The sequence below is a fragment of the Aegilops tauschii genome, chromosome 3 (assembly GCF_002575655.3).
Source record: "Aegilops tauschii subsp. strangulata cultivar AL8/78 chromosome 3, Aet v6.0, whole genome shotgun sequence".
Taxonomy (NCBI): Eukaryota; Viridiplantae; Streptophyta; class Magnoliopsida; order Poales; family Poaceae; genus Aegilops; species Aegilops tauschii.
Window position 1 is genome coordinate 43,046,784 of NC_053037.3, and position 25,988 is coordinate 43,072,771.

Here is a 25,988-nt window from a genome sequence, read left to right on the forward strand (position 1 = left end):
GGCATCGAGTACGATCCGTGCTCAGGACGGGCCACCTTCAACTGCGGATATCTCGAGGAGGGTGCATGTGGCGGGTAGGCCGATGCTACCGAGAAATATGCTCGATGCTGCAACCGGTGCTATGCGGAGTCTGCATGACAGTGTGCTTTCTTTGGAGAAGCGGCGTCTCCGAGAGAAGGATGTGGCATACCCGGTTTTCGCGGCCAAGGTGCCAGAGGGCAAGGGCTTTGTGGATAACTCCATCGGGGGTACGATCGTCCTGCGGTTTGATGACATCCATGCTATGTTGAACCTTCATCCGCTGCACTACACCTTCGTTCGGCTATTTTCGCTGAGTATGGAGATGCGGATCATTCGCGACAAGACCCCGGACATCGTGATAGTCGACCCCTTCTACATGCGTGCCAAGATCCTGGGCAGCGCTGGGGACCGGCAAGTCGCGAGTTCTTACCTCGAAGGCGTCATTCTGGCAAACCAAGATAAGGACAACTTCCTCGTGCCTTACTTTCCCGAGTAAGTCCTCCCCTCAACCGCCCCGTAACATTTGAATTCTTAGATTTCGATCGTTTTTCTTTTAACATTCCGTGTTTTCTGCAGTGACACACATTGCACGCTCATCCTCCTAAGCCCCAAATATTCCATGGCCACGTATTTCGACCCGGACCGTCAGTCGAACGTAGACTACACAAATGTCAAGAAGGTTCTTGATGATGTTCTCCCCGGCTACGTCAAATCTGGAGGCACCTTCACCAGGCCTATTCGTAAGTACGGCAAGCACGTGTTCTCCCACAATACGACGTTCTGCTGCGTCAAGCAGCCGCCTGGCGGTCAGAAGGATGCCTACTACGCCATCCATCACATGCGGGCGATCGTGCGGGACCATAATCACCTTCTCCTACCAAATAATCTCAAAGATTGGGCCGCAAGCTTGGGGGCAATCCAGGACGCGGACATCAGACAAGAATTCTTTCGCATCCAGTCGGAGTTTGCGGAAATCATCCATCAAGATGTCCTTCGTACCTCGGGGCAGTTCTACCTCAGAAATCAACCGTCCAACAGTGACATCGACACAATCCTACAAATGCAGGCTGACAACGCCCGTTGTTTCATGACTCCCACGATAGACGGCGGCTTCATCCACGCTCCGGTCCCTTGAGTCGAGTCGAAAGCAGTGATGCTGTGTCTAGTTCTGAAACATCGATTGGCTCATGTTGTAATTAAACTTTAATGAACTTGTAGTATGTCTCTTTGGTTTCGAGAGTCGTTCAACTTAGATGTAATCGATGCTATTAATGTCTTGCTTTTCTCTTCCGATCGTTCTGTTGCATACTTATATATTGCTTATGTATTGTCTATGAATTGGTACTAACGTTTCGTTTGGCTACTGCATAGCGATGCCGTGGTATGTCGTGTACAAGGGTAAGGTTCCCGGAGTCTACGACGACTGGGAGGAGTGTCGGAGACAGGTTCACCGATTCAGCGGTAACAGTTACAAAGGGTACGCCACTAGGGCCGAGGCCGAATCTAGATACGACCGCTATCTAGCGGGAGAGGGGAGGGAGCGTTGGAGGAACCGGATGAAGACGAGTTTCATCGTGATGATGCTCATCGTGATGACTGCAGCTCTCTTCTATGTGATGGTAGTTTAGATGATCGATATCGACTTGTAATGTGAAGACAAACTCACGGTCTCGAGACTTGTAATATAATGTTCTATCTTTGTTCGGTCTTTTCAATTCGGAGACTAATATGATGAATTGTATTCGGAGACTAAAATGATGAATTGTATTCAGAGACTAATCTTCTATTGTATTCGATGAATCTGTTGTTGATGTGTGCTGTCTATATTTTGTCCAATTATACATTTTGTAACCTGTGCAAAAAACAGAAAATAAAAAAATAAAAAAAACCTAATATTCATACTAATGGCGCATCACATCATAGTGCGCCATTAGTATGCCAAAGGATACTAATGGCGCATCACTAAACAGTGCGCCATTAGTATGCCGAAGTTACTAATGGCGCATCCTGCTGTAGTGCGCCATTAGTATGCCAAAGCACCTGGGTATACATGGCCCCCTGGGAGGCATACTAATGGCGCATCTGGGGTGCGCCATTAGTATACCAGATACTAATGGCGCACCAGTGGTGCGCCATTAGTAAAATATACTAATGGCGTGCTACTAATGGCGCACCACTAATGCGCCATTAATGGCCAGATTAGGTGCGCCATTAGTAGGCCTTTTTCTAGTAGTGTTGTACTCAATTCCGATCATTGTGGTTCTACATTTGTTTTCATGCATTGCAGATACCCCATAGCTTCACTTTCTTTATAATATTTAGCATGATAAATTAACAGCAGACAAAAGTAGAACAAAAAGCATGAAACAGCTAGAAGGTACAGAACCATCATTTCAGAACAGAACACCACTTGTTATAACATGGTTATGATCTACTTTAAGAACAAAACCATCTTAATTAATTTGTAGTTTTACACCAAAAAAGTGTTTTCCTTCTGATGATTCAATTAAAACTCATTTCTTTCGCAGTCTACTCTCTTAACTTCCTAGAAATGTATATATTAACCAAAATTCTGACTTCCCCACTTTACCGTACGACACATCCCTTTGCGGATGAATTAATAAGCATAGCAAAATTCGTAACCTATAGGAGTACGTAATTGTTGTAGAACAAAAATGTGAATGATTAGAAGACCAGCACCATCACCAAAAATCATATATCTGCGTGCCCCACTTTTCAGCTAATCCACACCCCCCCCCCCCCCCCCCCCCCCTCAATTTTGACGTAGGCCCCCTCCCTATCCAAATTAATCTGTAGGTGTACCAAAGGTCTCACAATCACATATTCGTCTGTCTAGTGAGTTGCTGAGAGCACATGGCAATTTGATTCACAGCTACGGTACTCTTCACACCCGTCGGCTCGGATCTCTGTGAAGGCTGCCATGAGGCTCGGCACCATGTTGGTGAGTGCAAGCCTTAACCCAGCCGAGCACGGCTGCTTCCTACTCACTTCAGTGGCATGAGCATTGTCGACAATATTTCCCTGCAGCCACGCGTTGCATGTCCTGAGCACAAACCTTCCCCGATGGCGGAAGTGTTCCTTAACGAATTCCTCAAATCCCCGAGGTGGCCGATGTAAAAGGTGTAGCATGGTCCGCAGGGTGAGCAGGTAAGCATTCTCGCTGTAGGGCAGCGCATTGCGGCGGCCCTCCGGTTTGTCGACCATTGTCTCATAGCCAGTCTCATTGTAGTATGGTTTGTCATTGAAGACAAGGCCCTGGATGGAGACAACAACTTGGAGGAGGCTTGACGCCGTCGAGGACCAGACCTCGGTGCCCTCGCCACCGAATGTGTTTAGCAGGCTGAGGCACACTGTACCAGACTCGTAGAGGTTTGGATTGAGGCGTAGGCCGAAGGAGTGGTAATACACTTGCGGTGGGGCATCTGGGTACGAAGGAGGTAGCTGCAGATCGAAGAAGAAGAGGCCATCATGGTACGGTGTCCTGCTCGCACCCACCATCACCACCCGGAGCAGATCCATGCGGTCCTCGAACGCTCGCACGTAGATGGTTTCTGCAATTAAATAAGTGGCTATTCATTTGTATCCATGCATATGGACCGTGAAATACACTCAGATACCTGGTAAGTCGTTCTCCAGAATTTTCCATTCCTTTTGCACAGCTTTAGCCCAACTCTTCGCACGACTAGCGCCCTGCATTTCCTTGAAAAAAAGAGAGTGTTGATTAAAGTTCTACATTTAGCAAAATACGTTTTGTAATGACTTGTAACATGTTATGTGGTCATTTACTAATTTTAAGTCAGGGAGTTTAGTTTTGCACTAAAAAACGAATGCCGTAAAATGGATTCCAGCGTTAGACAAACCATATTGTGCATGTAAACCTTCTTTACTCTAAACTTAATAGTTACGTACGTTCTTCATCATTTTCTAACATATATAATTACCTGGTCCGTAGTGTCAAGGTAGCGGTGATCCAGAGGGCTGATCTGCAGTACATCGAAACGTGGAAAGCAGAACGATTCATCGGAGCAACAGGTACCGTGGCTGGCCACATCTACAGCAGCATCGCTGGTCTCCACTGCAGCACCACCGATACTATCATCGTTTGCGGGCGCGGGTAACTCTAAGCTTGGCAACGACGACGACGATGACCGCCAGTTCATCAAGTATCCTTTACCTCGAGCCACCACGTCGCTGGTCAATTGGAGCAAAGACCGGAATGAAAAACCTAAAAGTCTTGTCCTTGACATTGCCGGGCTGACACTTTCGACATCGTTATCTAGATTCTGAAGATCAATGTCCTAAAATCAGATAACACATATAGCCACATCATTTGAGGTGAAAATCTATAAAAATCACTGTCGGAAGAAATTCCTACAGTTTCGGGTCAAAACACATATAGCCACATCAATTGAGGTGAATCCATCCATATAATCGTATATCATAGTATAAATAGTACTTAATTTGGTGCCTATCAGGAGAAACCAAAATAGTCCCCAAGTGGATAATGTTTACAAAGATAGATATATACCGTGTTGGCAGCAACCGGTTCTTCGGGTGCGTCATCGATGCCATCGTCCTCTACCCAGTCGCCCATTTCAAGCCATAGCTCCATGTAGTTCTCATCTTTGACGACAACGATCTCATGGGGCGATACCTGCAGCTCGCCCAAACAAATCAACAACTAATGAGTTTAGTAGAGAATGTAACATAGTTGTAGATCTAAGAAAGGTACTAGAAACTACCCATGTACCGTTGACATGCTACCATCACCCCACTTGACTTGGACGTGCCCATTAGGAAGTTCAACTACCCGCCCCACCCATGAAAGATCAGCGGGAACGGCATTTTTCTTCTTGTTTCCCTGTAACAAGGGTGCACTTTCACCGCCATCTGTTGATACTGATGGTAGGATACGAATGACAATATCACCATAGTAAGCAGAGTGGTTAGAGTCCAATCTTAGGTCATAAGCACTGACGATATCATCGCACTCGACCTCCCTAGCCTCATCAGGATGCCCTGGCGTCTTGAACCATGATACACAAACTGTCTGGTGCTCGTATTGCATGCTCTTGACGATGCCCACATGCTCGGTTGGTCCAGTTCCAGATGCGGCAATGTTGTTGTTGACACTAGTAGCTGTCAGGTCATCAGTAGCGTCAACGGCAGCATTAACCGGAAGAACATTGGCGACAACATGCTAGCCGGGGAAGAACTCTTTCTCATTCCAGATAGCAAAGGGGACGATGGTCGCTGAAGGTCTGCCTTGTTGCCGTGTGCCGTCTTGCCACAACACGTCTACGGTGGTGCACGTGTTGGCAACGAGCATGGGAAACTCCACCTCCACATGTCTCATGACTTGTGACCGTTGCGCCCGTCTATGGCCCTCAAAGACAAACTTCCTTAGCTGCTTCCGATAAAACCTCGCATCTTTCTGCTTCGTGGGAGGTACCACCTGAGAGGTTGATGCTTCACACTCTTCTTGATTGTCCTCCGAGCATGCATTATATTCCTCCTCCTCCTCCTCCTCCTCCTCATCATCATCATCATCATCATCATCATCATCATCATCATCATCATGTTGATCAGGAGAGCAAGCTGCACCCCCTTCGTTGGAACTAGTTTCAAGAAAAAAACAGCGGTCAGCAAGCCCCCAACAGCAATCGTACGAGGCGCAGAAGAATGTTAGATCGTCTGGGTTCTGGTAGGCCGGAGGAGCTGATGCCTCCAGTAGCTCCTTGTCGGTGCCATAATGCATTGATGCAACCCAGTAGACGAGGACGCCAAACGTCTCCAGCTTCATGATGGTTCCTAGGTCTCGTTGAGGATGCCAATAGCCATTAAGCCACCGCGCCGCCTTGAAAATTGAACAAGCGTCTGGCCCGCCGACGGACAGCCCCTGGTGGAATATACTGTTCATTTGGCAGCGACGCCTGCTGTGGCGGTTCTCACGCACACCCACCAGGTTCTTGGACTCCGCATCGCTGACCCTGCAGACCGCTCCGTCATCGAACAACACATCGATGTCGATTGACACCTCCACGACGCGGCCGAGCCACGGCCCGGACACGACAAAGTCGCCAAGGTTGAGGCTCCTGATGCGCCGCAGGCTAGATGGGGACACTCCCCTGATGACCTTGATCGGCAGGCCTTTGTTGTCGAGCTTGGCCAGGTTGAGCATGGTGTTGACGCCGGTGATGACGCCGATTTGGCCGCCCATGTCGGAGGCCGATCCGACCAACTGTCCGGGGTACAGGTGGCTCCTGTCGACCACCTTGATGTCGCTGATGTTCTTGTACACAACACTGTCATCGATGCGCAGGAGCTCGAACTTGTCGACAGGGAGATAGTGGTTGTCCACCTCGCCGACCGGGAGAACGAGGCCACGGTCGATGAGCATGGGGCCGGAACTCACGAGGTCGAGAAAGTAAAGATTGGGAGATTCCGCCGCGGGGACGACGTCCATCGTAACCGACTTTTCGGGCGAGAGCACGTACGTACGTACCAGAAGCTGGCGGCCTTATGCCGATTGCTTTCCGATCTCGTCCGGCGGATCAGTGGTGCTAGGTATATATGCTATATACCACGTACGGATTGTATTAGAATTCCTATACTACTCGGACAAGTACCACGGCCTGCTTAATTAATTCTAACAGATCGATCGCACACGACGGAAAAAAAATGATCCTGAGTTCTAGCCTTATACGGATGAGGTTTTTATTCCTTCTACAATAGCAATACATTTTCTTTTCTTTTTCGAAATTGATAGACCATAGGCGTCTCGCATGCGTTCCTCTCTCCTCGTCACCCGATCGAAAATTCCCACCGCCTCATGCGACGTGCAGCGCCATCCCATGGCAAGGTAGATGGAGAGAGGGAAGTACACTCTTTCGGGAGATGCAGAACCCATCTTAATAGTTTCTTCCCCTGACCTTAGACGGCTAGAACAAACTCTCTCCTTCAGACTTCACCGACGAGTCTGTGGATACGCCTCCACACGTCTGCCGCTTCAGTGGTTGGTGGCGGCTAGCGGGGAGGGGAATCCCGATGCCTCTGCTCCGATTAGTAGCTTATAGATTAGTGCTTTTAAGTCCTTACAGGCACAATGCTTGGGCAGATTGTGACGCTTCTTTTTCGAGTTTGTCTTGCTCCGATACTCCTCAAGTTCGTTAGTCTGGACGTAGCCGACGGACCCCCCCCCCCCCTCCCCCAATATCTATCTCTCTCTCTCTCTCTCACACACACACACACAGTCAAGGCACTAGGATTTGCAGCCGACAAGTAGAGAGGAAGCAAATCCATGGTCTCGGCCAAGAGTTGTCTTTCAAGTGTATAAAAATAGTTAGTAGAGAATAGCCATATGAGAGGTGCTACATAATTATGATTAATCTGATTTAGTCCCTAGCTCTGAGCTTGATCATGTGCTTAATGTTTAGATTTATGGATGCCTTTATGTTTGGTTTATGGATGCAAATTTCTCTTCGGATGCTTGTTTACTCTTGCCCAGATTAGATTGGTAGCCAATAGAGGGAGGGGTGTGCGTTAGTTGGATTCAATCTTGCAAGTAAACTGCCGCATCGACAGAAAGTGGAAAATGCTTGTAGCCGCTAAGGATAAATATTTATAGGAGGAATAAAATGGGTCCTACATATGACAGTTGTCATCATGCTTGAATCTTTGTGTTTACACTTAATTTTGGATGGTGCAGAGAGAATCTTGACCTACAAACAGACTATTAGCCATAAGATCTAGAGGGTATCCCTCAGTCTATGGAAATCGTAGGTACTGCCTATATAAAATCAACACGAAAATCCATTTCTGCACCCAAGCTCATCTGCACCCGCGCCGACGGAAAAAATCAAAACAAATACTAGAAAAATTCAAAAAATTCCAACTTTTTTTTGTGGGGTAGAAAATTTGTGCGTGAGGTCCGCTCCAATTTTCAAATCATTTGGACATCTGAGGAGCTCTCGGCAAAAAAGAAAAATTGGGGGTTTGTAAAAATGTTGACTGTTCATGTACTGTTTTGGTCCGATTTGTCTTTTTTGCTGAGAGTTGCTCAGATGTCCAAATGACTTGAAATTTGTAGCAGGCCTCACACATCAAATTGTCTACCACACAAATTTCATTTGGAATTTTTTGAATTTGTTTTGAATTTTTTACGAATTTGTTTCTAACCGGGTGCAGATGAGCCTAGGCACCAACACTAGTAGAAAACATGGCTTTGGTTCAGGCCTAGCCAGCCCATTTGTGCCGGTTCAGTCATGAACCGGGACCCATGGGGGCATACATCCCGGTTCGTGCGCCTAGGGGGCCGGCCGGGCCTCGTGGGGCATTGGTCCCGGTTTGTCTGGACCCTTTTGTCCTGGTTCCAGACACGAACCGGGACAAATGGGCCTCGCTCCTGGCCCACATCCATTGGTCCCGGTTTGTGGCTGGAATAGGGACCAAAGGGTGGCCTTTAGTCCCGGTTTCAGCCACGAACCGGGACCAATGAGGTGGCTATATATACCCCCTCGCCCGCGAGCAGAGCACTCCACTGCTCTGTTTTTTTCTGGCCAGCGAGGGGAGGGCTTTGTGGTGCTCTAGCTCACCTCCTATGCACATGAGATATTCGATGAAATGCCCGAGCCACACTACTTAAGCTTTCTCCTCTCGAAACTCGACCTCCAAGCTCCATTTTCCTCGAGATTTGTCTAGGTTTAGCAGTCTGTCACGTCCCGTCCCCGTCTCCACCGCCGTCGATCGCCCGTGCCGATCTCGTCGCCGACACCACCGTGGTGAGCCTCTTATTCTGATCTTCTTTCTAAAAGGAAAAAATTCTTACTTGTATGATTAGATAGATAGTTGTCTAATTTTCTTACTTTTATTATTGCTTGTTATTATATAGTGCGATGGTTTTGGTATCCGCTCCCGTCGGCCCTCGTACTGTCTATGATTCGGATGTGGTATATATTATATTTTATAACTATTTGGTTCGTTTATTGTTTATGACAATTATGCCGACCAACATGACATAGATTTTGTTTATGTAGGAGGTATGTGAACCAAAATTTCCAACCGAGCCTATTGTCGAGAGGTTAAATTTAGTTGAAGAAGAAAACAATTACTTGAAGGAAAAATAAAAAAAATGAGGAGGAGAAGATGATATTGGAGTTGCATGTTGTGGATGTCGTTGATGATCACAAGATCAAGATGGATGCAATGCGCTTGAAGATTAGAAAGATTAGAAAATATGCCATTCATACCGAGGCTTGGTATCATTATGCCGTTGGATCAATTATTATCATGGTTGCGATTATGATCGCATCTATTGTTGCATTGATATGTTTTACATAGTTTCAATGTATGGTTTAATTAGATGCTCTGGAGAGTTATATGTTGTTCAATGAGAACTATGTATGTACTTTGGTTTTAATGTGATGACGAACTTCTATTAATTTGGTCACTTATCTATTCATGATGTTCTGTAATGGTTTTTGACACACTTAATTATATATAATGCACGCAGATGAACCGGCAATGGATATACGGTGACAGACATACCTCCGAGTACATTAAGGGTGTGCATAATTTTCTCGAAGTGGTTGAGGCAAACAAGCAGAATGGTTTTATGTGTTGTCCATGCCCTATATGCGGGAATACGAAGTCTTACTCTGATCAGAAAATCCTTCACACCCACCTGCTTTATAAGGATTTCATGCCACACTATAATGTTTGGACCAAGCACGGAGAAATAGGGGTTATGATGGAAGACAGCAAAGAAGAAGAGGACGGTGACAACTATGTGCCCCCTGAATACGGTGATGCTGCAACGGGGGAAGTTGCTGAAGATCAAGTGGAACTAGACGATGTGCCCGATGATGATCTCCGACGGGTCATTGTTGATGCAAGGAGACTGTGCGAAAGTGAAAAGGAGAAGCAGAAGTTCGATTGCATGTTAGAGGATCACAAAAAAGGGTTGTACCCCAATTGCGAAGATGGCAACACAAAGCTCGGTAGCGTACTGGAATTTCTGCAGTGGAAGGCAGAGAATGCTGTGCCTGACAAAGGATTTGATAAGCTACTGAAAATATTGAAGAAGAAGCTTCCAAAGGATAACGAATTGCCCGACAGTACGTACGTAGCAAAGAAGGTCGTATGCCCTCTAGGATTGGAGGTGCAGAAGATACATGCATGCCCTAATGACTGCATCCTCTACCGCGGTGCGTACGAGGATTTGAATGCATGCTCGGTATGCAGTGCATTGCGGTATAAGATCAGACGAGATGACCCTAGTGATGTTGATGGAGAGCCCCCCAGGAAGAGGGTTCCTGCCAAGGTGATGTGGTATGCTCCTATAATACCACGGTTGAAACGTCTGTTCAGAAACAAAGAGCATGCCAAGTTGATGCGATGGCACAGAGAGGACCGTAAGAAAGACGGGAAGTTGAGAGCACCTGCTGACGGGTCGCAGTGGAGAAAAATCGAGAGAAAGTACTGGGCTGAGTTTGCAGGTGACCCAAGGAACGTATGGTTTGGTTTAAGCGCGGATGGCATTAATTCTTTCGGGGAGCAGAGCAGCAATCACAGCACCTGGCCCGTGACTCTATGTATGTATAACCTTCCTCCTTGGATGTGCATGAAGTGGAAGTTCATTTTGATGCCAGTTCTCATCCAAGGCCCTAAGCAACCCGGCAACGACATTGATGTGTACCTAAGGCCATTTGTTGAAGAACTTTTATAGCTATGGAATGGAAACGGTGTACGTTTGTGGGATGAGCACAAACAGGAGGAATTTGACCTGCATGCGTTGCTGTTTGTAACCATCAATGATTGGCCTGCTCTCAGTAACCTTTCAGGACAGACAAACAAGGGATACCATGCATGCACGCACTGTTTAGCTGACACCGGAAGTATATACCTGGACAAATGTAGGAAGAATGTGTACCTGGGCCATCGTTGATTTCTTCCGACCAACCATAAATGTCGAAAGAAAGGCAAGCATTTCAAAGGAGAGGCAGATCACCGGAAGAAGCCTGCCATGCATACCGGTGATCACGTACTTGCTATGGTCAATGATTTACACGCAATATTTGGAAAGGGTCCCGGCGGACTATCTGTTCCGAATGACTCTGAGGCACGTGCACCCATGTGGAAGAAGAAATCTATATTTTGGGACCTACCCTACTGGAAAGACCTAGAGGTCCGCTCTTCAATCAACGTGATGCACGTGATGAAGAACCTTTGCGTGAACCTACTGGGCTTCTTGGGCGTGTATGGGAAGACAAAAGATACACCGGAGGCACGGGAGGACCTGCAACGTTTGCACGAAAAAGACGGCATGCCTCCAAAGCAGTATGAAGGTCCTGCCAGCTATGCTCTTACCAAAGAAGAGAAGGAAATCTTCTTTGAATGCCTGCTCAGTATGTCTGGCTTCTCATCGAATATAAAGGGAATAATAAATATGGCCAAGAAAAAGTTTCAAAACCTAAAGCCTCATGACTGCCACATGATTATGACGCAACTGCTTCTGATTCAATTGAGGGGGCTTCTACCGGAAAACATTCGATTAGCCATTATCAAGCTATGTGCATTCCTTAATGCAATCTCTCAGAAGGTGATCGATCCAGAAATCCTACTAAGGCTAAGGAGTGATGTGGCGCAATGTCTTGTCAGTTTCGAGCTGGTGTTCCCACCATCCTTCTTCAATATCATTACACACGTCCTAGTTCATATAGTCAACGAGATTGTCATTCTGGGCCCCGTATTTCTACACAATATGTTCCCCTTTGAGAGGTTCATGAGAGTCCTAAAGAAATATGTCCGTAACCGCGCTAGGCCAGAAGGAAGCATCTCCATGGTCCATCAAACAGAGGATGTCACTGGATTTTGTGTTGACTTCATTCCTGGCCTTAAGAAGATTGGTCTCCCTCAATCGTGCTATGAGGGGAGACTGAATGGAAAAGGCACGCTAGGAGGGGACTCAATAATATGCAGGGACGGGCATTCTTGGTCTCAAGCACACCACACAGTTCTACAGAACTCTACCTTGGTGACCCCGTATGTCGATGAACACAAGAACAGTCTGCGCTCCAAACACCCAGAGCAGTGTGACGACTGGATTACATGTGAACACATCAGGACTTTCGGCAGTTGGTTGGAAACACGTCTCAGAGGTGACAACACTGTTTGTGATGAGCTGTACTCGTTAGCCAGGGGACCATCTTCGACTGTATTGACTTACAAAGGGTACGAGATAAATGGGAATACATTTTACACGATCGCCCAAGACCAAAAGAGCACCAACCAAAACAGCGGTGTCCGCTTTGATGCAGCAACCAAGAGGGGAAAGGACACATTTTATGGTTACATAGTGGACATATGGGAACTTGACTACGGACATGATTTTAAGGTCCCTTTGTTTAAGTGCAAATGGGTTAATCTGTCAGGAGGTGGGGTACAGGTACACCCACATTACGGAATGACAACAGTGGATCTGAACAATCTTGGGTACACAGACGAACCATTCGTCCAAGCCAATGATGTGGTGCAGGTTTTCTATGTGAAGGACATGTCTACCAAACTGAGAAAAATATAAGATAAGGAAGCGAATACATCATACAATGAGCCAAATCGCCACATAGTTCTTTCATGAAAAAGAGACATCGTGGGATTGGAGGGAAAGACAGACATGTCTGAAGATTATGAGAAGTTTCATGAAATTCCTCCTTTCAAAGTCAAGGTTGACCCAAGCACCCTGTTAAGCGATGAAGAATATCCATGATTACGGCACAATAGGCAAAGGACACAACCAAAGAAAAAGTGAAGACTTTCTTTCCACAACTATTATGATGATGCCTTTGATCTAGAATGTCACTGCAGTTACATGTGAAGAAATGAAATGCCTTTTGTAACAGACGAGTTTCCGTATGAAACCCTGATACTTCGAAAGAGATTGTCCGTTTTGTACACGAAGCGCATCCAGTTTTTGCCGTAACCCTCTCAACTTTTTAGTACATGCTATGTGGGTGAAATCATGATACCATGCCAATTTTCAACCTCTTCAGAGTTCATTTGAAGTGATTTTCAATTTCAGGGTCATATAGCTAAAAAAATCAGTAAATGCATGAGAAATAACAAATGAAGTCAGAAAGGGATCAAAATTGATGATGTGGCTTTGAATGGTGCATTTTGAACACACAAAAAGTCTGGAGTTCAAATAAGTTCAAATAAATGAAATCCCTTTGTAACAGACGAGTTTCCGTATGAAACCCTGATACTTTGAAAGAGATTGTCCGTTTTGTACACGAAGTGCATCCAATTTTTGCCGTAACCCCGTCAACTTTTTAGCACATGCTATGTGGGTGAAATGATGATACCATGCCAACTTTCAACCTTTTCAGAGTTCATTTGTAGTGCTTTTCAGTTTCAGGGTCGTATAGCTCAAAAAGAATGAACTAATAGCGAAAAGAATGAACTTAAAATAATCAATTAAAATATTCTGTTATGATCAACTAAAACAAAACTATAATATTCTTCAATAGCAAAAAGAATCAACTAAAAAGCTTTTATAAAACTCTAATAGCAAAAGAAATCAACTAAAAAGCTTTTATAAACCTCTAGTACTTTTTAAACTAAAATTATATAAAATTTAGGCAGCTAAAATTATCAAAGTATTTTCTGTTAAAAGCATTAATGGGAAAAAGAATTTTCAAAGAGAAACCTTTTGTTAGAAACCTTAATGGCAAACTAAAATAACAAAATCTGTTCTTGATTAAAACAGACATTTAAAATAACCTAAAAATCACCAAATTTCATATAATGAGAAAACACAATAATATTAAATAGCAGGAAAAAGAATCACTCAAAAATCTATTTTTATAGTAAAATTATTCACAAACTAGTTATTCACACAAATCTAAAAGAATTCAAATTTAAACTATTCAAAATTGAAAAATTAATGGCACTAACAGAAAGTCTATTATTTTTTTGACCTAACAGCAAAAAGAATCACTGGAAAACTGCAAAAACAAAAGCAAAAAAATAAAGCAAAAAAGAAAACAAAAAAGGAAAAATGCCACCTACTGGGCCACCACGGCCTGAATACGACTAGAAACCCAGCTAGTTGGGCCAGGATTTAGGCCCGCAGAAGGCCCAGCAGGCCCACAGGCATAGCAGTGTCAGATTAGGCCCATAAACCTGCAGTTCAGATTAGGCCCATAAGCCTGCAGTTCAGATGAGTTCGAGAGAGATGGCGGGGCAGCACTTATAAGCAGGTGCGGCCGCTCCTCATCTAGCGAGGTGGGACTAAACAACCCACCGCACCGCGGCTTTGGCAGGCGCAGGCCTTTGGTCCCGGTTGGTGCCACGAACCGGGACCAATGCTTACCTTTGGTCCCGGTTCGTGGCACCAACCGGGACGAATGCCTACCTTTGGTCCCGGTTCGTGCCACCAACCAGGACCAAAGACCTTTGGTCCCGGTTGGTGGCACGAACCGGGACCAAAGTGGGGCATTGGTCCTGGTTTGTGCCACGAACCGGGACCAAGGGCTTTGCTATATAAGCCAACACTTAGCGTTTTTCAGATTTCATCTTCAGTTTCCCCCGACGACGACGCCAGGGTGCCCGGTCGAGCTCACCGTCGACACCGTCGACGCCCTCTGCCCCGACCTCGCGCATCGGCACCCTCTTTCCCGACCTCTTCGTCGACGCCCTCTGCCCCGACCTCGCCGTCGCCGCCCAGTGAGCCCTCCCTTCCCCCACGCCGTCGCCCCTGCCTGCTCTGCTTACCGCGTGCCACCCTTGCTTGCCGCGCGGCGCCGCCGCCGCCCCAGCCTGCTCTGCTTGCCGCGCGCCGCCGCCGCCGCCGCCTCGGCCTGCTCTCTGCTGCCTTTTTTTATACATTTTTTGTTCAATGATGTATGTATATGGATGTTGTATGTATATGTATATGCAGATGTATGTATGATCCATGGATATGTATGCATTGATGTATGATTTTTTGTTCATAGATTTTTTTGTCAATTGATGTATATATTCATATATATGTGCATTTTTAGAAAACAAATTGTGTATGTATGTTCATATATGCAAAAGTTACATTTAAGGTTAGTTGATTTACTGCATTTTAGGTTAGTTGTACTGTTAGTGCATTTTAGGTTAGTGGAGAGGATAAAGTAAAATAAGGAAAAAGAAGAAAAGAGGAAGAAGGAAGAAGGAAGAAGAAGAAAAAGAAGAGGAGAAAAAGAAGAGAAGAAAAAGAAGAGGAAGAAGAGGAGAAACAATAAGAAGAGGAAGAAGAAGAAGAAAAAAAGAAAGGAGAAGAAGCAAACATAGTCTATTTTTTCTTCTTCTCCTCTTTTTTTTTCTTCTTCTTCCTCTTCTTCTATTTTTTCTTATTCTCCTCTTTTTCTTCTTCTTCTTCCTCTTCTTATTTTTTATCGAGAATGAGGGTATCGTTGATTTAGGTTAGTGCATTTTAGGTTATCGATATACCCCCTCCCCGATAACTTCGACATGAGGGGGGGTCGATATACCTCCTCCCCGATAACATTTTGTATCCATGTATGTATGTCGTCGTTGTCGATATAAACTCTCCCCGATAACTTCAACATGAGAAGGGGGGTCGATATACCCCCTCCCCGATAACATTTTTTTCTAAGTTACTAAGGTAAAATGTTCCTGTCGTCGAGGGGTCGAGGGTCAAGGATCGCCGAGGGGTCGAGAGGGGGACGACGATCAACCCCCTCTCGCTCGACCAACTCTCGAGGACACCAAACCCTAAGCAAAAAACGATGTCGGTCTCCTACCCCTCCCGCCCCTACCCGACAAACTCTCTCGAGATTTATATGAGATTTATCAAGAATGCCCCCATTATGGATGTGCATAATTAAGTTGATCCATATTTTTCCTGATCTCATCTACCATTCTATATTTGCATGTTCTCTTGTGTTAAAGTATTGAATAAATCCATGGTTTTTATAATTGGCCTGAAGTAACAGGCGCATGATGGTATGAAGCTCTCCAAAATTATTTTGGAACGGAGTCCTGATAGGATAATTCGCCTTTTGGTACGAAGTTCAGCAAAGGCCATCCAAATAGCGATATTCGAAAGGCTCTTGCTGAACTTCGTACCAAGAAGCGAATTATCCTATCAGGACTCCGTTTCAAAATAATTTTGGAGAGCTTCATACCATCATGCGTCTGTTACTTCCGGCTAATGATGAAGCCATGGTTTTCTTGAATCCTTTGACACTAGACAACGTGACATATAGAAGGGTAGATGAGATCAGGAAAAATAGGGACCATTTTCTGCACATTCAGAATGGCACCATTTTGTTAAATCCCTTGTCGGTCCGGGCGTCGGACATTCATGTGAGAGGCGGCCTGGCCCAAACCCTAGAAGCATTGTCGAGGCCACCCCAAACCCTAGAAGTGTTGCCGAGGCCACTCCAAACCCTAGAAGCGTTATCGAGGCCACCCCAAACCGTAGAAGCGTAGAGCTAGCTAGGTATATGTTTTCCACTAATATATACATCTCTCATGTTTCTATATTAATTGCCATGTTGTAATATTTGTAGAAACTATGAATCATCAAAGAAACTTAGAAGAAGAGTTGTTGGGGGACATCATCCGCAGAGGAGCTGATGTAGTCTTGTCCTTTCTCATTGACACCGATGGTCTGGAAGGAGAGGGTGAAGCAGGCTCCGGTGATCGAACAATGGAGGTGGAAGGACATGATCATGATAGCTCTGGTGACCGAATGCCGGTGGAAGAAGGAGACCTTGATGATGGCTCCGGTGACGGAACGGAGGAAGGAGCTGTTGCAATGTCCGGCGAGGTATATATATTAATTTAGCCTGTGCTGACTAGCTAATTGATGCATTAATTGTTTTGGTGTGTACACATATTAACTCACTTCTTTCTTCTTTTCTAGCCCTCTGGATCGAGCCAAACTTTGGTAACGAGACGAGGCCCAAAGAAAAGGTTGTGCCTGGATGAAAGGTTCATGATCACAGCAATCAAGGACGATGGCCAACCGATTGAACCCAGCCGGACCATGGAAGCATTTTCTGCTCAGTGCGGGGTTCTTGTTAGGGACATGATCGCGATTAGCATACACCAATGGAATAAGCCTAAGAGTGAAGACCCTCAAGCGTCTTATGTCAACGATAGACAGAAAGATGATCTTTGGACCGCGCTGAAGGCAAATTTCACCCTACCGCCAAAGGAGGATCCGGATAAGCCAGTTATAGAGCCATTGGTCAAGGCTCATGCTCTTAATAAGATGGCAGATCTATTCAAGAGGTGGAAGAATGAGTTGAAATCAACGTTTGTCGACAAAGGGAAGACTCGAGAATTCACCAGCCGATTTGAGAAGATAAGAGCTTACTGGCCCGCATTTGTGGCCCACAAGACATCGGAGAAGAGTAAGAAGATGTCAGTGACAAACAAGTTAAATGCTGCAAAGAAGGAGCTTCACCATCGCACGGGGTTAGGTGACTACCTCAAAGCCCGGCCGTTGTGGGACAAGGCTGAGAAGGACCTACTTGATAAAGGGGTCGAACCAGAGACATTGAACTGGCCAGACCGTTCAAGGACTTGGTTCTTCGGGGTTGGGGAACCTTGGACCCTGAAACAGGGAAGTGCCATTGGACGAAGGAGCAACTTGAAATACCGGTCAAGAAGCTTCAGAAGTATATCGCCGCAGCGCAGCAAGGGACGTTCATTCCCGATAGAGAGAACGACGAGCTCACACAGGCCCTTGACAATCCTGAGCACCCAGGACGAACACGAGGCACGTTAGGCTCTGTTGCATGCAAGGTTGGGTTTCCCCGCGCAGGCGATTACAAAACCCGGCACAGGAAGAGGAAACAGGAGCTCAGCGATCTGCAGAAGCTGAATGCAGGAGTACTAAAGCTAGAGGAACAAGTTGAGAGCCAGCAAGCTGCCGACCAACCATCTCAGCGGCACGAAGCTATCCCAGAAGCTACCCCGCCATCTCAGCGGAGAAGCAGCATGGCTTCCACCAAGCTCCTTCAGCAGCTTGACTTCACGGCTCCTAGCTACCTTATGGATGCTATCACGGAGGCTCAAGATTGCCACCTTATGCCGCAATGGCGGCACCTCAAAGTCAAGGCGGCTGTTGGCTCTGTTGCACCTCCTGAACCCGGCGCAACTTTTCACTGCCTTCCGATTCCACAAGGTTATGTTGTTGTGATGGTCGATGAAATAGCGGAGGGATTTGAGGAGTTCGAGCTTGACCACCCCACCGGTGAAGGGGAGACTCAGCTGGGTCTTGCTCTGAAGACTCCATGTCTATGGCGGAAGGAGCTCATCAACCTTCCGAACTGGACGCCTCCTCCTCCTCCTCCAGCGAGTAAGGGCACTCCGCCTCCTCCTCCGCGAGTGATCAGGGCACTCCGCCTCCTTCTCCAGCTGCTCCGACACGTGGTGGCACTCCGCCTCCTTCTTCGCCTGTGCCGGCGCATCCGAGCAGCCCGCCTCCTCCTCCGCCTCGTCAGCAACAGCGGAAGACAGCCGCCACCGCTCCGGCTACTCCGGCGCATCATAGCACTCCGCCTGGTTATTCTCCGCCTCATAAGCAACGAAAGAAGACAGCCGCAGCCGCTCCGGCTACTTCGGCGTCTAGCAGTACAGCCAGAGGCGGGAGGCAATACAGATTCGGTCCATCTCTCAAGCCTGTAGAGAAGTTACCACACGAGATGACCGAGGAGGAAAACGCGAAGATCTGTAAATCCCAATAGAAGGACTTTTTTGCAAATAAACATCTACCTCCGGGGGAGAAGATAAATAAGGTGAAAGTTCAGCGCACTTTGGATGCCCTGAAGTGACCACCACCTTCTCCGCCACAAACCAACTATGATCGCATTATTGAAAGGTCACATAAGGAAGCGTCCTGGTCGAGAAGTGCTTGTAGTGATCGAAGGTTAGCAGAACAAAGAAGTGGGAAAAAAATTCCCCTGCTCAGTGAACAAGCGAACCAATCGTGCCCCCCGCTCAAGGTGTCTAGTGATATCATCACTAATCATCCGGGGATGGTGCCCAGTACCAATCCTGGAGATTACCTGCCCCACGATGCACATTTTGATACAATGGAGGTGGACGAATTCAAATACCGGCACGGGAAGCCTCTCGTCAAACCTGGTCATCCTCCTCTAACAACGATGACGCGAAGATTCCATGAGTGGTACATGGACACCTGCAGCAAGTCTGGGAAGGATACTTTGATGCTGAGAGTTAAAGAGGAGCACGACCTCATTGGAATTGATCTGTTGTCTGTTCCATTTGAGGAGTTTTTCCGGTTTTTCAATCAAAAGGCCCTCGATAAAACAATCGTCACTTGCTACTGTCTGTAAGTACTACTTCTGTAATTAAGTCTCTATATATAGCTCAGCTCTTTCATTGCATGTATATATAACTATCCTCACTATATTATGCAGATTGAAGATCGCTGAATGCAAGAAAAGACAAATCGGTGATATTGGGTTCATTAACACAAATCTCATAGATGAATGGAATGTTAAATATGATGCCAAACAAATCGAGGACAACTTGCTACAATCGTTGCTTCAAAATCAAAACAAATATAAAATACTCTTTCCTTACAACTTCAAGTGAGTGTTACTGTCTTGTGCATATTCAGTTTCCCTTATTACTCGAGGTTATCGTAATGTAATTGATGAGTTATGCATGCATGCGCAGCTTCCACTTTATTCTGCTAGAGATTAAGCTTGAGCAGGGACTAGTAACCTTCATAGACTCGAGACAAAAAGGTCCCGAGGAGTATGCGGCCTTGACTAAAATGCTCGAGAAGTAAGTTCAATCGATTATTATCGCACCATATCGGCAACTTTGTCCATTTCCTGATATCAAGTAATTGTTTTCTTTGTCTGGCAGGGTTTGAAAAAAGTTCACCGCAGAAGCTCCGGGACTGCCGGGGGAGCTGCGATTTACACACCCGAAAGTAAGTACTACTAGCTAGTTCCGCGCATCTCCCATTGATTCTAGCTAGTTTCATCAATACATTTAGCATGCTTGCTTACCAGTTTGATTGACCTCTATTTCTTGTAAAGTGGTTGTGGCAGGAACCCGGGAATAATTACTGTGGATACTACGTTTGTGAGTTCATCCGCCACACAACCTGTGAGCGGGGCTACTCTAAAAAACAATATAAAGTGTGTAAGCAATAATATTCACAATTTTATTTTATTACCATCATTTGTGTTGAGTTTCATTCATATATATGTATTGATCCCCTTCTTCAAATTAGATGTTTCAGATGCGGGATGAACTCCTACCACAAGATCGCATACAAGCAATTCAAGAGGAATTGGCGGGATTCTTTCTTGACCATGTCATCGATAAAGACGGAGAATACCATGTGGAACTTGAGTTCAGATGTTAGGAGATTGTAAGAGATCTTATATTGTATATATGTAGCTAGTAGCGTCGGATAGATATACGAAAACTTGTTGTTCGGCCAATCTCTCGGAGAAGGAGAGGTCAATCACTTCTCTCCGTATATGTTCATGAAGATCTTGTGTAATTAATGGTGTCCTTCATTTGCTTACTAGCTAGCTAGCGTGTCGAGTCCTCTCTATATGTATAGTATGTAGCGTCGGCCAAGCACGGAGATAAGAGAAGACACTTCTCTTTATTAGCTAGCTAACACAATAGATGAACCCCTAAATTAACCCTACAAAACCCCCAAAACCCCCAACCCCCCCCCCCCCCCCCTTCAGAAAAAAAAAACCAAACACCCAGCCCCTGAACTGCTGACGCGTGGAAGCCTTTTGGTCCCGGTTGGTGGCACCAACCGGGACAAAAGGTCCTCCTGCCTGAGCAAGCCGCAGCAGCCACGTGGAGCCCCATCTGTCCCGGTTTGTGGGAAAATCGGGACTAAAGGTGTTGGGCTTTAGTACCAACACTTTAGTCTCGGTTCAGCAACCGGGGCAAATGGGCCTTATGAACCGGGACAAGTGGGCCCATTTCTACTAGTGCAAAACGCCCTACTCAAATCAACACATCTAATATGTTCGGCATGAGCATGAAATATGTCATTGTGAAATTTTTCACATGATTATGTTACTCACCACATTTTTATGTATCTTTTTTGCGAATAAATTCTTTGCATTACTCAGAGTTTAAATGTTACAATCTCGTTCTACAAGTTTCATGACCTCATCTGATCTAGAGCCTGGCCAAACCATAGTCTGGCGGTACACCCTACCAAAATTAGCCAAGACATGACTAACATTTTTACAGCTTCGAAGAGCATGAGGAATGCAAGAACTCCTTTCTCCCATACTACCAATTATCCCTGTAATGATGAAAGCATACTTGGACTTGTTCCTATGTCCTTCTTTGATCGTCCTGACAGCTGCCATACAGTCTACCAACTTTTATACGCACTTTTCTTTTCAGCTATGTTTTACTCAAAAAATACAAAACAAATCTAGCACAATGATCTTTTAATTATGGTGTGCAACTAGAAAGACTAGTAAGGTTTGTCGGTACTGTAAGGGACATATGTGAAGTTTTTTTGTGTTGCAGAAATTAGCCCTATGGCGGAACACCGTTACCTCCACTGATTAATACCTTTGTTTGCCACCAAGGAAAATGTGTTGCTTGATCCAAACTCCTGTTCTTGGGAGCCCAACTCATTGTTAGGCTATACCCTAGCAATCAACAAGAGACGTAGAATTTCTGATATTGTTGTCGGGGAACTTGCATAAAAGACACTACAATCCCATCAACTTGACAGTGGTCAGTGGGTAGTGACCGGCTCGGGTTGGGTGGGAGCAGGGAGGGCACAAGTCGTGTGACGAGGATGGGCGTAAGTGAAGTGAGGGAGATAGAGAGAAGTGGGGATGGAATGGGGGGTGTAGGGTGGGGCCAGGCTGGACTGGGCTATAGCGGCGACATGATAGACAGTCCAGACCCTCCCGTCAATGGGTTTGGTTTGGGCGATCTCGGATACTTTGAACTTTTGGGCCTGGTTTTGGGGAGTCTGTTTAGTGGTGATTGTGTTGTCTGGTCATGTCGAGACTGCCCGTACAAAGCATGTAAGTGCAAATGGGTTAGGGCAGTCCTCAAACCTTCCTCGCCTAAATAGTGACAAAACAAATGTGTCCCAACGGGCTGCCCTAAACTTGCCCCATGTTTCCAGACTCCCCACAGTTAATCAAACTACTTTGGGTGGTGTGATAAACCACACTTGTGTGCTTTTGAAATGTTTAAGAGGTTAGTTGCCAAAGCTAAAATCTTTTTTGGCAAAAAGGTCCAAATCTATTAAAAACAGAGGTTTTTTGACATGGTCGCTCTTACATGCTCTTTTCACATGAGAGGTAAGAATATATAATAGGTCCGAGCCATTGATTTCAATAAGTAGTGGGTCTGAGTAACTCTTACCTTCTTACCTACATGTGAAAAAAGAAGCTAAGAAGGACCATGTTAAAATTTCTCATTAAAAACGTTCACCGGTAGTACAGAGCATCTCAAACATAGTAAAAACATTGAGACCCCTAGACCACTGAACGACTATGACAACCGCCAGAACATGTCGCCGCTGCCCTACCAGAGCTGACTTGACCTTGTCGATGACAACCGGGTTGTATTCATGCACATGCCCCTAGGGACTAATGCTCTGGAGCCGTCGCCGTCGGTGCTGAGCCCTTAAATAAGTATGAAGTACCTGATAGCAAATCTAGCCATCATGCATCACGATGAGACGCCCTAACCACGTTGTCTGAAGAAGACGACAAGAATCTATGTTGGAGCTCTGTCGACTATGTTCATATGAACGAACTAAAGGAGGATTGAAGTTTAGAAGAGAAACTCAAAAAAGAAGTGTGGCCGTCCGTCCAAGCGTTGCACCTGGAAGGACGAGAAAAGCCTAACCTAAACTAGTTTGTAAGATGGATATTATTGGCACGGGATAAGTATATTTTTGTCCTCGAGCTCTGGCGATAGTATAGAAATCGTCTCTCAACTCTAAAACCAGTAAAACTCGGTCCCTCAACTATTTAAATCGGGTACTTTTCGTCCCTCGCGGCACTTTAAGTGGTTTTGATATGACGTGGACCCGGTTTTGACCAAAGCTGCCACGTGGCCTGGTTTTGACCGCCATGTCACTTATGTGACCCAGACTCTCTCTCTCTCTCTCTCTCTCTCTCGGGCATTCTCTCGACCCCCTCTCACCCATGAACCCTAAACCTAGAAGCGGTGGCGGCGACTCGCTCATGGGCTGCGTGCAGTGGCCGGTGGTGAGGTGGCACTTGGTCAGCGGGGCGGCGGGGCCTATGAGGCGCGGCGGTTGCTGATAACCCACAAGTATAGGGGATCAATTGTAGCCTCTTTCGATAAGTAAGAGTGTCGAACCCAACGAGGAGCTAAAGGTAGAACAAATATTCCCTCAAATTCTATCGACCACCGATACAACTCTACGCACGCTTAACGTTCGCTTTACCTAAAACAAGTATGAAAATGAAACTAGAAGGACTTTATAGGTGTTGTTGGATAGGTTTGCAAGAATATAAAAAGCACATAAATATAAACTAGGGGCTGTTTAGATAAAGAAGCAATAAAGTAAATATAGCGAGTGTGGAAAAGTGGTGGTAGGAGTTGCGAAATTGTCCCTAAGCAATTGACTACTTTACTAGACCGATAGCAAGTTTTATGTGGGAGAGGCATAAGCTAACATACTTTCTCTTCTTGGATCATATGCACTTATGATTGGAACTCTAGCAAGCATCCGCAACTACTAAAGATCATTAAGGTAAAACCCAACCATAGCATTAAAGCATCAAGTCCCCTTTATCCCATACGCCACAACCCCCTTACTCGGGTTTATGCTTCTGTCACTCAAGCAACCCACTATCAGCGAATCATGAACGTATTGCAACACCCTACATCGGGAATCCCTCACACTTGCGCAACACGGAGAGCACCATAGGACAGCAACATAACCACAAGCAAATTAAACCAATCATAGCAATTCATCATTCACCGATAGGACAACGAAAATCTACTCAGACATCATAGGATGGCAACACATCATTGGATAATAATATGAAGCATAAAGCACCATGTTCAAGTAGAGGGTACATCGGGTTGCGGGAGAGTGGACTGCTGAATATAGATGGGGGAAGGTGATGGAGATGTTGGTGAAGACGGCGGAGGTGTTGGTGTAGATCGCGGTGATGATGATGGCCCCCGGCGGCGTTCCGGCGCCACTGGAAGCAAGTGGGAGAGAGCCCCCCCCCTTCTTCTTCTTCCATGACCTTCTCCCTAGATGGGAGAAGGGTTTGCCCTCTGGTCCTTGGCTCCCATGGTGTGGGAGGGGCGAGAGGCCCTCTGAGATTGGATCTGTCTCTCTGTTTCTGCGTTCTCAGATTCTGCCCTTTCACCGTTTCTTTTATATCCGGAGATCCGTAACTCCGATTGGATTGAAACCTTCGCCCAGATTTTTCTCCAAAAATTAGCTTTCTTGCGGCAAAAGAAGAGCGTCAACCGCCTTACGGGGTGCCCACGAGGGTCAGGGCGCGCCCCCTGCCTCATGGCCCCCTCGGGCACCGTCTCACATTGATTTTTCCTCCCAAAAATCATAAATATTCCAAAAATATTCTGCGTCCGTTTTTATCCCATTTGGACTCTGTTTGATATGGGGTTTCTGCGAAACATAAAACATGCAACAAACAGGAGCTGGCACTGGGCACTGGATCAATATCTTAGTCCCAAAAAATAGTATAAAAAGTTGCCAAAGTATATGAAAGTTGAATGATATTGGCATGGAACAATCAAAAATTATAGATACGACGGAGATGTATCAGTTGCTGGTTGGCTGGGCACGGGAGCAGTGGCAGCCTTGACCCACGACAAGGAGCTTGATTGCCGGAGGTAATTGTGCCTGTACTCTTTGCAATCTGACATTCAGGAGTAAGGGCATGCCTCACGTTTCGTTTATCTCTTGTATGAACATAGGCCAGTCACTTTTCATTAGATTTCATTTTGAAGGCCAGTTTTTGAATGATGGGAAATCACTTGAATATAGTGGGGGAAAAGAGGCCATGTCATATGTTTATCGGAAGAACTTCCGTTTTTTCGATCTGGTTCAGAGTTTTGGTATGCACTGCCAAACAAAGGATGACAAGATGTTTCATTGGTTATATCCTGGAAAAGAGATGGTTTGTGGTCTAACAATGGTTGCTTTGGACACTGATTGCAAGCAGATTAGAGACTGTGTTGCTATTGGAAGTATAGCTGAAATGTATGTGGAGCTATATCCAAATTCTGAAAACGACGAACACGACAGGGATCCAGGCAGAGATGTTGAGATTCTGATGAGTCCGAATGCTAGTAGTGAATCAGAGGGAGCTGCAGATCATTTTGTTGCATTGGCTACTTGTCCACCTATGAACAATGATTGTGTTACAATCAGTAACTCAAAAGAGCCTGAAGAGGAAAATTCAGAGGCTGCAAATGAAAATTCAGAGGATGGAAACGAAAATTCAGAGGCTGGAAATGAAAATTCAGAGGAAGATGAAGACGAGGATAGCAGCGGGAGTGATTACTGCCCTGGTGATGACATCATTTACGATGAAGATGAAGAGGCTGTCAAGATCAACAAGAAATATAAGGAGTATAAGGCAAAGATGAAGGCTGGACAACTAGAGCACCTTGATGATGCTATGCTGGATGGCGGGCCTGCAATAGGGTGATCAAATAAGGTGGGGGACGAAAATGATGGAAATGGTACTGCATATGAATATAGCTCTGATTTGTATGATTCTTTCGATGCGATTGGCAGTGATCGTGAAGTAAAGACATTCAAGTCTAGATATAGAAGGTTAAAGGACAAAGGGGATGTACCAGAGTTTACTATTGGTGTGAAGTTTGATGGCAAGGAAGAATTTAGGGAAGCAATTATCAGATATGGTCTG

The 25,988-nt window shown here is 45.8% G+C and overlaps 1 protein-coding gene and 1 pseudogene across 1 annotated transcript; both read right to left on the reverse strand.

Annotated features, from left to right (window-relative positions):
* Window positions 1-2,874: 2,874 nt before the first annotated feature.
* Window positions 2,875-4,289, reverse strand: LOC141042688 (putative ubiquitin-conjugating enzyme E2 39; annotated as a pseudogene).
* Window positions 4,290-4,498: 209 nt separating this feature from the next.
* On the reverse strand, window positions 4,499-6,508 carry LOC141042689 (probable ubiquitin-conjugating enzyme E2 23). Its single transcript, XM_073511563.1, has 4 exons — window positions 5,701-6,508; window positions 4,793-5,181; window positions 4,571-4,696; window positions 4,499-4,510 (listed from the first exon to the last, which is right to left on the reverse strand). The coding sequence occupies exons 1-4, from the start codon at window positions 6,506-6,508 to the stop codon at window positions 4,499-4,501; spliced, it is 1,335 nt and encodes a 444-aa protein (XP_073367664.1).
* Between the last annotated feature and the right edge of the window lie 19,480 nt (window positions 6,509-25,988).

Coding starts and splice junctions, on each gene's coding strand:
- LOC141042689 (XM_073511563.1), bottom strand. CDS start 6,508: ATGGACGTCGTCCCCGCGGCGGAATCTCCCAATCTTTACTTTCTCGAC. Junction 5,182..5,700: donor CTGCGCCTCGTACGATTGCT/GTTGGGGGCTTG, acceptor ATGACCTGACAG/CTACTAGTGTCAACAACAAC. Junction 4,697..4,792: donor GTGATGGTAGCATGTCAACG/GTACATGGGTAG, acceptor GGCGAGCTGCAG/GTATCGCCCCATGAGATCGT.